General features: G+C 39.1%; 1 protein-coding gene across 1 annotated transcript; it reads right to left on the bottom strand.

The window, feature by feature from the left end:
* Window positions 1–2,265: 2,265 nt before the first annotated feature.
* On the bottom strand, window positions 2,266–12,632 carry LOC145486662 (acyl-coenzyme A synthetase ACSM3, mitochondrial-like). The gene is made up of 15 exons (XM_081465374.1): window positions 12,085–12,632; window positions 10,525–10,625; window positions 10,161–10,273; window positions 9,218–9,336; window positions 8,606–8,673; window positions 8,030–8,084; window positions 7,379–7,500; window positions 6,065–6,425; window positions 5,400–5,480; window positions 5,092–5,193; window positions 4,943–4,994; window positions 4,722–4,797; window positions 4,419–4,518; window positions 3,667–3,783; window positions 2,266–3,218 (listed from the first exon to the last, which is right to left on the bottom strand). The coding sequence occupies exons 1-15, from the start codon at window positions 12,346–12,348 to the stop codon at window positions 3,129–3,131; spliced, it is 1,821 nt and encodes a 606-aa protein (XP_081321500.1). The 5' UTR covers window positions 12,349–12,632; the 3' UTR covers window positions 2,266–3,128.
* Between the last annotated feature and the right edge of the window lie 6 nt (window positions 12,633–12,638).

The following is a 12,638-nucleotide window of genomic DNA, read 5'->3' as shown; positions in this document are numbered from 1 at the left end:
ATGAAAATATTAAACCGTGCTATGAAATAAACCCTGTAGTTCAAATCAAATGCGTCCTCAAAGAGATGCCGTGGCCTGAGTTTACAAATAATGCACTTGATGTCTGCTTATATTTAATGGTAATTTAATTATTCCATTGTTTCGGTCCTGCTGTAGAGTATGCCTTATAACCATATGTATCACTACCGTAAACTTCCGAAAGTAGCGAGCCCTCCGAAAGGAAGCGAGCCCACCCTTTTCCCCCACCGAAAATAGTGAGACCAAGGCTAAGTGGTGTGTCTACTTTTTCAGTCACTAGTTAGGTGAAAGTTACCCAACGGTCACTTGATTTAAGGCACGCCACAACAAGGGTAGGTATCGCTTATGCCACGAAGTGTTGTTAAATGTCAATTCGTGCTTCATCAGTTTATTTTGCGCCGTGTTTTAACAAAACCCGTAGAATTTCACCAAGTAACAGGAACGTTTTAATAGGAACTTTTATTTAAATTAAAATTGACAACTCTGTACCATTTTCAATAGAAGCGTACTAAAAGGAACGTTTCTTCAAATTTAAATTGAAAACTCGACCGACACACTAAGATATTGTTACAGCAGATTAACATAGCAGTGCGTTACGACTGAAACAGTTTACAGTATCTGACCAGCTTTGCAGCTGCGACCACTGACAACACGGTCTAGTAGCCGACCCATGCGGCAGGGACATGGATTTAAACTGGAACGAAGAACTTAGTTTGATGTTAAAAGAACTGTTTTACGAATTTCCGTCTTTTATTTTGTTAAAAGAGCTCAGTCGCACCAACTTCATATAACGGTTTTTGCTCCCCGATAATAACGAGCCCCCGATAGTACCAACCCCAAAGGCTACTGATTCCGAAAGTAATGAGAGTCGTTACTATCGGAAGTTTACGGTATATTAGCAGATGCATTCGCAGGAATGAGCAAGTTGTGTCCATCTCAATATTAACTGCGTTTTCATTGAGAGTGTTTATATTTCAAAACTTGTAGTCTAGATTTGAATTATTTCTTGAGAGAGCAGTACTTGGTATTTGGAATCCTTCCTTATCTTTCACAATATAACTGAGAAAAGAACTTCATTGTAATTGGCCAAGGAAGACTGGCAAACAAATTTATCAATAATCTTTTATTATACTGAAATGCAAATTATTAACCACGTAACGTCTAGACTCCCATTCTTTTAAAGCTCATTTTGAAACAAAATCCCTGGAGATTTCATTTCTGCATTTCAAAACCAAAAAAGATACATCGATAATTAAAAATTATTCCGCGAACCTGCGTTGGCTTAAATCATCTCATATCCAACAAGCGCGGGTGGAATAATTGTTTTATTAAAAACAGGTGTCAGAATGTAGAAAACTGAAATAAAACAGAAACAAAAACGCCTCAAAAAATTACACGTGCGCCTACCATATTTGTATAGCATGGTATAGTTGCTCATCTAAAAATATTTGTTTATTTAGTTACAGTGTCCCCAATTAGCACAACAGTGCTAAATACATTCAGGACAGAAGTTATTTATTTATTTATTTATTTATTTATTTATTTATTTATTTATTTATTTATTTATTTATTCATTCATTCATATACCATGATGGCTAAGCTAAACCTCTGAAAACTCTTGAATAACATCATCCAGTGATCTCATGTTTTAAAAAATTGGACTATCAACCCAAATTAAATGACTTTATTATCCAATGGGAAAGCTGATCCGAAAACTTTCATTACTCATCAACATACAAGATACATATGTAAAATAACAATTCTTCCATTTCTGGCATAGTAAAATTTGATTTGTGTTATCTTTAGCTCAAGGACACGTCCAATATCTGTAAGTTTTTGCATTTAGTGACAAATTATGTCAAGTGGCCTGTCTTGCTTATCATCTCTTAAACTGTAAATCCTTCCCAACCAGGCCCGCCCAACCTCCCCCCCCCCCGCTCCCCCCGCCTTCCCACTTAGCTCAAGGTCTGGATCCGCAAATAATTCCAACCAGAATCACAGAGAGGAAAACAATATAATTACAGTAACATTTCAATATATATTCATTAACTGCCATTTCAGCACCCCATTTTCAATTCTCTATTAATCCAATCAAATAGAGATAACTGATCACGTGACTTAAATATCTAGCACTTAAGTTAAGGTCATTACGTTTCATATTGTTGCCAAATTTGAGAATGTTTTAGTATATCGCTGAAAAACTGATTGCTTTCGGATTTTATGCAAATTAGGCTTTGAGCCATGCTTGAGAATTGTAGCTTTCCGCCCTAAGTAAGTTTTCCCCATGGAAAGATTCAAGAGAAGTGCACAACAAAAACTCATGGAGACAGTTTAAGAATGAAGAAAACAGACATTTAGGAAGTCAAAAAGCCAGATTTGATGTCCCAAATTTTGACCAATAGAATTTGTCTCCTTTACTGACCCAAGAAGGGTACAATGTTTACGGACATGTGAAATAGTAATGTAATATTTAATAATTTGGATATTTTCTCAGAATTTTTGAAGTCATACTGTATTTGAAGGGGACGGTGCGTTTGAATAATTATGCATGTTAAAACTCTCTCGTTAAATGGACAGCACAAGTCTCTTGTAAAACTTCAACGACATACATGAGAACACGAAAAGCTTTTCAACTGAAGGCTGTCAGAATAAATAAATGTTATTTGCCGGCCAGGAGGTTTGTATTGAAAAAAAGACTGTGCCCGAGGTCTTGAGTATCTGTATCCTCGTGCTCAAGACCGAGGATACAGTTTTTCCCAACATGGACCGCTTTGAAAGCAACATTCGTGTGTAATTAAAGCCGTTCAGTTCAAATCTGGGCGGGCGTGCGTTGGACATTTCGGACACAAAAAGCGATACTGTTTGCTGAATTAATTGTCTCTAATATATTGCTTTACGGTGTATCAAAAAGCTTGAAAAGTCGCTGAGAAGACGTCATCTCTTGATAAAAGCACGCGCATATTCTTACAATTACCTGGATCATTACCATTGAAATTTTCCGGTTTATAATAAATAAACATCTGCTGCTTCTTTCTTTGCTCTTTTTTTATTTGTGAACCACTAAAATTCCATGAAATTGTTAAAAGTATTTGACAGAGTTATTGAATTTTCTAAGTAAGAGTGGACCATTCCTGCTGTCTAAGTTCCACTCTACGAATCTTGCCACTGACTGTCTTGGGTAAACTTTCTACAAACTCAATCTGCAATGATATGTAAATAAAGAGTTATGTAATACCCTTATTCCTTGCATAAAACATGAAACATAAGTTCAATTAGAGAACGGGTTTATTTATATCAGTAAAATATATGTTGCTTTATCAAAGTGGTTAAAAAAATTACTTGGTTTTCACATGACGTCATCGCCGCTATATTGAATGACATTAACAAAAGATACTTCCTTCTTTTGCTTGTGTCATCCAACATGGCCGACAGGTTATGTCATTTGAATCCCTCGGAACTGGCTGCAAATCATCTATAGTGCTTCTAGCTTGGCATTTTAATTTCTGTGGTGCGTCAGAGTAACGTTGGTCAGACTGTGATCAACCGGGAGAGTTAGAATGTTTACATTTATTTTATTTTATTTTATTTTATTTCCTCAGTGATTGTTTCAAGATACATATTGCCCTTTGAACAAGATTACTGATATACCTTTCTCGGATACTTATATGATGCTGTTGTTTCTTTGACGTGATCTTTTAATTCCTTCACTAACGACTCTTTGTCTCCAGAGAAATGCGGCGAGAGAATAACGAACGCTTTCACCACCTAGTGAGAATAATAAACCAGAAAAAAAAGCTTAAAAAATTACAGGATATTTAATATCATCATCATTTTTTTATTATTATTTGCCACACCGCAAATAATAATAAAATATAATAATAACAAACAACACGGCGGCGAGGAAACCTTCAAAAAACTACGAGGCTTTTATAGTTTTGCGTGCGCAGCATGACCAATTCACCATTGTTTCATCGGTTTTACCTTAAGGCTGGAGAGCCTTTTTGAACTAGTTATGGATACTGGTAGAGAATTCCAAATTTTAGGGCCTTAACAGAGCATAGTAAATTGCTTAAAATTTATGCGACAATGGTGTGATCGATAACTACTGGCTGTTCTTGTGCCATATCTGTGTACTCGACTATTTGGTACAAATAAACTGAGAAACATCAGGGGCAACAATTGGTAGTGATAATGAAAAACAAATTTAGACACTTGAAATGAGTTGACTTGAAAGCAAACAAGGGAGCAGAATGCGCTCGATGGTCCGATTTGGTAACCTAAGTTTCCCTTCTCAGTGCACAGCCGTGACATAATCGACAGTCGTATCAGTACCAATGTTTTCAATTTATGTTTTCTCCCATAATTATCCTCACGATTTGTACTTGTAACACCTAACTAACCTCTCCCCTGACAGCATCAGGGCTACTAACAACAGCAGCCTCTGCGACTGCGTGGTGTTCAATCAAGGCACTTTCTACCTCAAATGGACCAATACGATACCTGGAAACATCAGGGTTAAAGCAAGTTTTCTTACAGACAGATTACCGTTTGCAAACTGGAATCGAATTACAAGATCTAAAACAAACATGATATTAATTTTATTCAAGAGCAAAACAAAATATGAATAGCTTTAGCTAACTACATGCACCAAGAATAATGTTTGAAAAAAGAAATATTTCCTAAAACATCTGTTAGGTACAAACCCAGCTGAGAGTATGACGTCATCAGATCGACCCACAAAATATAAGTAGCCATCTTTGTCTCGCGTAGCTCGATCGCCTGTCATAAATGTGAAAATTTGTAGAATATGTAGAATCAGTAATAAAATGAGTATGTCAGTGGCAGAAAAGACTGATTTATAAAGATTGCTGGTGAGTGTTATCCCGGTCCAGTGCTGTTATCGGATTAAATTGGATTATTTTACCTGTCCAGTACAAATTATCGTGAAGCACGGAGGATGTTCTATCGCCATCATCCTGTACAAAAATGAGTAAATATGTACATCTTAAAATGCCAACAATGAAAACTAGAAAAAGAAAAAGAAAAGGGAAGAAATTGTCATTTGTAACCCACCACGTAACGAGTAAAGAGTCCCACAGGTCTGACCGGCGACAGATCCACGACAATTTCACCCTCCACTCCCACGGGGCACTCATTACCTTGTCCATCTACGATCTGCATAAGATATAATAGAACAGAAGTTTATGATAAACTCCCAGATTGTTATAATACCCCCTGACTTGCACGACGGAGAATAGCACTACACTATGTCGTCCCGGTATGCGGCGATTAATAGAGTAAAAACTGCGCCTGATTAAATACTGAGTTCGGGAACAAACTATTATGCTTTGCGAATTACAAAAATGCTCGGAAATACCAACCTTCAAGTTATACCCAGGGGCGGGTTTCCCCATCGATCCAGGACGGTTTTCAATACAACGAAATGACCCACACATAAGCGTCTATAATTAGAGATAAAGGACACCTGCATCAGAAATGTCAAGAAAGCAGACCTTGAAAAGTGCTAAATGGCACTCCCTGAAATAGACGTTCTCATCTCGATTAAAAAACTTTAATTTGCAAACATCATTGTACTGCATTTCTCAAAACAATCCTAGCAAGCGGCTTTCAACGAAGGACTTGTTTCAACATTTAAGATAATAATTGTAATGTAGACCAATTTTGTAAGGTAATTAGGTAATTTCGCTGATAAGTGGGTTAGTTGTATCTGTAAGACCACTTTTATAATGTCTGTTATACTCTGTTTATGTGACGCAAGTAACAGTTGAAGTTGATTAAGATAATGTGTTTCGAAGTTGATTGATTAAGTATCTGACTGACTGACCTACTGTACAACCAAGCGATCGATCGATCGATCAACTGTAACTTGCATTGATCCTAACGAAGACAGCGCACAGTTATCAACCAGTAAACACGACACTCATGACGTTATTTCTAAGTTTATATGGAGAAGTACTAATCAAAAGCCTCGTAACCGAATAACTTCACTATGAGCCATGCTTGTCTAGACTTCCTCTTAACTTACTGTCTCCGTCTGACCATATCCCTCTCTAATCTCCAGCCCAGTTCCTTCTCTCCACACATCAAACACCTCTGGATTCAAAGGTTCTCCACCGCTAAGACAGTGTCTTAACTTTGGAAATTTATAGCTACGGAGATCTTCTTGGATCATCATTCGATAGGCTGTAGGTGCTGAGCAGAACGTGCTGACAGGGTACTTTTGCAAAGCATCCAAGATAGCCACCGGTTCAAAACGCGCCTTGTGGTACACGAATACGCAGGCGCCTTGACTCCACGGGCCGAAGACGCTGCTGTACGCAGATTTTCCCCAGCCCGTGTCTGAAATGTTCCAGTGGACATCGTCAGGTACGTTGTCTAACCAGTACCTGCAGAACGAAGACAGTTTTTTTTTATAATAAAGTTCGGGGGGAGGGGATGGGCTGGTAAAATCAAATCTATCGTGAAAGCATTTTCAGTAGCCCACCCTCGTAAGTGCATGATTAAACATAGCCCACCCTTGAATCCTTACACCAGAATCTGTCCCCCCCCCCCCCTCTCCAGTGACACCAGTGCTGATGAAACTAATGACGACGAATGGTGATGATGTTTTGGGTTTTTAAAGCATTAATAGCAAAATGTACTTACCAAGTTCGATAACGCTGTATAATGCTGATTGTCTATTTTGCATTTAGATGGCTATACTTTAGATGCAGCTGTCAGTTAAGATTGTATTAAAACTGTCTCATTTATAAAAGGTTCATCTGATTATGGTCTTTCTCTGCTTGTTATTTTACAACTTAAGACAGCATTAAAGTAATGATATGCAATTAAAATCAAACTCTTGCTATATAATGCAACAGAGTACTTTAAAAGCTGCTAAAATGTTGCTGTTTGTGCTTGAATTTTTGTACGAATGCTAATCAGTTAACTAGTTCGGGGACAAACATCGTTCTAAAGAGGATGGGATTGTCAATTTCATAACTCTGTATTCAAGTTTCAAGTTTGAGTAAAGTTGGAGGTAGAGTTTTGAATTAGGTTTTGGGTTACTGAATGGCGATTACAGTTTCTGCGGCTTTTCAAACATTCTCTGTTCCTATATAAAACTCAAACTGAAACTCTTGCTGGGTGGGGTATGGAGGTATGCCCCCACTTAGGAAATTTTCAAAATGTAAAACACTCAGAAACGCTGTTTCCAGTGTTTCTGGGACCCACTAATCAGTTCCCCAGCCAAGACTGGAGTTCACTTAAATTCTCTCTCAAAAAAAATATTTAGTAAACAAGGACAGTTAGTTGGGGAAGGGGAAGCCGTACGCGTAAACTAGACTTTACTGGAGCTTACTTTCCAGTGATAATGTGGCCCAGTCCACAGCTGGCGTGTGTGTGTTCTGCCATCTTGGGAAGTCCTGTTGTTCCACTCGTAAAGAAAACTGTCATTGGCTCACTACTGAGTGTTTTTGCACACTGCGTGATAGAAAACACTGAAACGTTAATAAGTTAATAAGGCCAGTTAATAAGTATTTTGTAAATCTTCCAGAGTCTGTTTGTTTTCTTTGTTTTGCTTTGTTGTTTTTTTCTGTTTGGAGAAGAAAGTAATACGTACTGCCTTGTCAAAAAGGGATCAAAGTATCGCCAATAGACTGTGCCAAAAGTAAATAAAACTGGGAATATCCAGGACTCTGAAAACGACGTAGAATGGAAAAGTCGTACACCTACACGTTCTCGTTATCTTACCTCTATCAGAGGATCTCTAAAATAGCATTAAGCGAGGGAGCTTCATTTCCATTAAATATCATGTCCGTACAGTACGAATTGGTGTATTTAACTGGATCATGGGGATCAACTTTATCAGTTGGCTATGAGATTCGTCCAGCTTGTTAGCCAAGCCACACGCCTTGGGATCTCTGATTTCTCAAGGTAAAGCTGAGTCACTTATTCAGGACAACTATATTTGCCTATGACTAGCTATCCTGAAAGAGTACTTAAAACCAACCTCTTGCTCTGGCGAGGCTAGTTTGTACAGTTCTTTGAAAGGAAGCCAGCCTTTCCTGAGTACAAAACAAAACATATGTTGATTCAGAAATGTGGGAATTACAAGTCTAAGGCCCCTTCCACACTACGCCAGAGAAATCTGAAAACGCAGCTATATTTCTACAGTTTGGCGTACCGTCCACACTACTAAATTTGTCACGAAAACGGAGCTTTACGAAAACGATGAGGTCAGGACAGTCATGTGATTTTTCTGTCCCAGTTTTCTTCAAACGCAAATCCAAAATGACCGGTAACTGCTGCGTTTTCAAATTTCTCGGGTGTAGTGCGGAAGGAGCCTCAAAAGAAGTGCAAAAACCCCCGGGGTAAAACCCCAAATAACAGGATGAGCTGGGGAACAAACTGAAACAGAAATTGCGTGTTTCACAAGTATCCTTGATTATCGTAACTTAATGAAGAAAGACCACAAAATCGCTTTCATTTGGCAAAAAATGGCGTAACACTGTATAGAGAGAGAATTTTTTTAGGCATGTAAGTAATTATCAATATATAGCACTTTATATGAGACGATTGACCATACCTTTCTTTAGTTTCCTGCTCTTCGCTTACAAGTAACTTGGTTTTCAAATGTGGTGAAAAGTTAGCAACCTGCAAATGAACGAAAAATAATTCAAAGTCTACTATTGGAGACGTCACACGCCCCGTTACTGACGTGTAAAAGTAAGCGATATTAAACGGATGCACCTTTGTTTCACAGCGTGTTGATCTACTTGATAGAATTCAAAACCATCCATGCCCACTAGCAGCTGTTCTTGTTCAAAACCTCTGTGCTTGTCACTTTAACGACTTGTTTGTGTCCTTTCTGACATTTTTTTCCAACGAACCTGAAATTTCTCACGTTAATTCATGTGACAAGCTTGGACAATTCTATGCTCAAACAGCTTGGTCATGTTTGGCTCATTTTTTATATATATATTATATAAATGAGCGCAACTGGTTTTTAACTTTCGAACCTCCGAAAGACAGCCTTTGACCGAATTAGAGTAACGGTTGGTTTTAAGTATCAGCCAGGGTTCAAGATCGACCAAGCCCGACTGGCTGTAGCGGATAACAAATTAAGCGGGCTTTTGTTAGAGTTTTTACAAGCTATTCGGCGGGGTGTCACTCTAAAACTACAACAATAACTAGTTACCTCGTCTACAAACTCAGCACTTTCAGAATCAGCAATAATACAAGTCGCTTTGGAAGCCAGCAGTCGCGACTTGATGTCCTTGGCTCGCAATTGAATTGATCCAGGACTGATGACAGTACCTGACAAGATTGAATGATCAGAGTTACCGATATCCTTATGCAAAAGCGATAACGGTCAAGCACTACGTAATATAACAGGGTTCTTCATTTTTGTTAACAAAGGCCAGAAAGGGGGAATACATCATGTCCTTTTGTCCTTCGGAAAAATGTGCACGCAATTTCACGCCTCGTCCACACGACGCCGGAGAAATTTGGAAACGGCGTTTTCACTCCGAAGACGCATGAAATGTTTTCCGTCCACAATACGTTGGAGAAATTTGAAAACGCAAGAATCCCTGGACATATTAGAATTGTGTTTGAAGAAAACTCTGGCAGGGAAATCACGTGATTGCCGTGACGTCATCGTTTTCGAAAAGCTCCGTTTTCAAAATTTTTTCTGCCCACACTAAAACGCGAAGTCGGCGTTTTCAAATTCCTCTGGTTTGAAGAGCGTTTTCGAAAAGCTCCGTTTTCAAATTTCTCCAGTGTAGCGTTGGCGGGGACTGAGTTGAGAGCCATCGGAATTGTGCATGAGATAAAAAATCTAGCGCATGCCAAAGTACTAACAAAATTGGATCACCAAACGTAAATCTAATAAATCTCCAGAATTTAAGTGGAATTAGAGCACGGTAAATATCTAAATCGTACCTTTTTTGGTACGCTCTGGTGGCATATCAGGTTCACATGGTCTCCTCACAGATGTTTTGGCTCGACTACATTTTTGCCAAAATACCAACCATGACTCTACCAAACTCGCCTGACATGCCACCAAAAAGGAAAGATTAGGTACGAAAAGTAGGCGTTCTCTCAAAGACAACTGAATTGAGTGGTCTCAATTCTGTTACCTGTTCGTAAGCAAGCGATGTTGATTAGCCACCATTCTGGCAGTCTCGGTAATATGACCATGACGCGATCTCCCCTCTGAACTTCACAAGCTCCCGTGAGAATATTTGCTGTCCTTTAAAAAAATCAGGAAAAGAAATAAACCATCCACCTAACCGGTCAATTTGATGTCCTAGCCGCAATACCCAACCCTCTTCCCCTTGCACTTCAAACATAACAAACTCTCCCCAGAACAAGGATCAAGTCAATACTACTTAATTTGCACTTTCGTAAAGAGGACAGGTAAAGTGGGGTAAGTTAGGTAAGGCGGGGCGAGATGAGGTGAGGCAACGTGAGGAGGTAAACAATAGGCATTTGATAGCTCACCTTCTGCTGTGTTCAATGAGTTGTTGAAAAGACCATTTTATTTCTTTCCCTTTGTCATCTACCCACCAAAACGCCGGGTTTCCATCCTTTCTCTCGCCTGTCTAATGAGTGAATTACAATAAAGAAAAAGCTTGACAAACTGTGATTCATTGTCGAAAGAAAATAACTATGAAAAAGAATGTAAAGGGGAATTTCTATAAATCCGTTCGTCTGAAAGTTGTCTTTGGTCCTCAATCGGTTTTAGTCAGTCAGCTCAGGAACTGAGTAAGAGTAGAGTGGTACTTTTTTGCTGCTCTTACTAGTTTTCCAGGAGTGACGACAAACTTAAGGAACCAACATTGTCTTTATCTGGTCTGAACTTTCCTTGAATCAATAGCCTTTTCCAGGCGTTCGTTTAGTTGTAGAACAGAAGCAAAAGAGGGAGGGGAGAGAAGAGAAGTGTAGGGAAAGCGAGAGAACGGCGTTCTCTGTCTACTCGCCTCTTTTCTGACGGTTTTTCGCGCTGCTCCAATTAACCGAACGCCTCGAACAAGCTACGAACCAACCACCTGAACAAACAACTTGTATTTAAAACGATAGATTGGCAATTAATCAACGCAGTTTAATCAAGGAAAATTATCAGCGAATTCTGTCCAAAATCCTTGAGAATTCGAATGAGTCTCGAACTTGACTCGTTATCTCGTTCCCTGTAGAAGACGAGTGCTAATAGAACCTTTGCTTAAATGGCGCCTAAATTTGAATAACAATACTTTGGGCCTTGTAATTATGTTTCCAGACAAAGGATTTTTCACATGAATTTGAGGCGTAGGATGTATAGGTATTGCCATTCAAATTTAACTTTATGCAAAGGGTTTATACGCGTAAACGTGAGCCATATCCGTGTTACCGTTTGCCACTTTTTGACGAGTCCCCATACAAAACCTGTCATTATCATATGAAAATGAGTTCCTTGCAGGTGAAACACATTCTGATACGAATGCTCTTGCACGAAGACTCGTTTCAACCCAGAGACAAAAGTTGGCCCATAAGTGTTTTCCTCCTTCGAGATCTGGGATTGAGATAAAAACGTGACAGCGATGTCACGCAAGGAACGCACTAACAAGCTCGAGTAAATTTCCGAACCAAAATCAGTGATTCAGTGACGCAAATCTTCTCAGAAACATTTAGAATTGAAAACTGATCCTAGGTTTGTAATCTGCATAATTTCTTACTTCGCAAAAAGCCTGATCGCAGGCTAGTACGCGAACGGCTCCACACTTGCGAAATATTCGCGACAGCAGCATTCATGATGAGGCTAGGATTTAAGCAGCATTCATGATGAGGCTAGGATTTAAACAGCATTCTCGCCTAGCACAGATCAAAAGCCGATTGCGGCTAAGTACTGTATTCCAATATGCTCTAACTCTGCTAACGATCAACTTTCAGTTAGAGGTTATTAAACAGCAACTACCATAATAGTCACACTATCTAATCTACTATTGGAGGGCATTTGCTTTAAAATCAACATAACGTAGCCCTGGATCGACACAACATGACATGTGTTTATGTTTATGTTCGTACCTTTTCCTTTTGCGCCCATTCGTTCAGCACGTTGGCAAAATTAAAGTATTTAGGAACGTCGATGTGGAATTCTCTCCGCTCTTTCTCGTAGTCGGTAAATCCAACTTTGGAATCGAACACTGGCGGTGTGCTTACATGAACATGAACTGAACTCAAGCGGGAGAAAATAAAGTCAAGTGCCTTAGTGGATCCACAGTGTAACTTGGTTAATCTCCAGGATTTGTAACGGGATGCAACAGAAAAACCTATTCCGACCAGCCGCATTTCACTCGTCGACAAAATTTAGGGAATACTGCGATAGACTGCGTTACGTTTCGCATTGAATATCATGACCTGCGGGACCTGGGTAACATAACACGCCATATTTTTCTCAGTGGATTCATGAAAACTGACGGCTATCTTGTACACTATTAACGGTAAACTGCAATCAATTGACGGTATCACTATTGACGGTAAACTGCAATCAATCTCTACTTTGAAGGAGCTGAATTGATGATGGTGTATCATTCATTAATCATCTATTGCTGTCTATTGTCAACAATTTTCGACGACTG

The sequence above is a fragment of the Orbicella franksi genome, chromosome 1 (assembly GCF_964199315.1).
Source record: "Orbicella franksi chromosome 1, jaOrbFran1.1, whole genome shotgun sequence".
Taxonomy (NCBI): Eukaryota; Metazoa; Cnidaria; class Anthozoa; order Scleractinia; family Merulinidae; genus Orbicella; species Orbicella franksi.
Note: the sequence above shows the minus strand (reverse complement) of the source record. Positions and strands in the feature narration are given on the sequence as shown.

Bases quoted from the DNA above. Each gene is read 5' to 3' on its own strand.
- LOC145486662 (XM_081465374.1), bottom strand. From the start codon at position 12,348: ATGCGGCTGGTCGGAATAGGTTTTTCTGTTGCATCCCGTTACAAATCC. The intron at 7,501-8,029 runs GTTGGTTTTAAG...TCTATCACGCAG, and splicing joins TAGCCTCGCCAGAGCAAGAG to TGTGCAAAAACACTCAGTAG. The intron at 5,194-5,399 runs GTTGGTATTTCC...TATCTTATGCAG, and splicing joins CCCCTGGGTATAACTTGAAG to ATCGTAGATGGACAAGGTAA.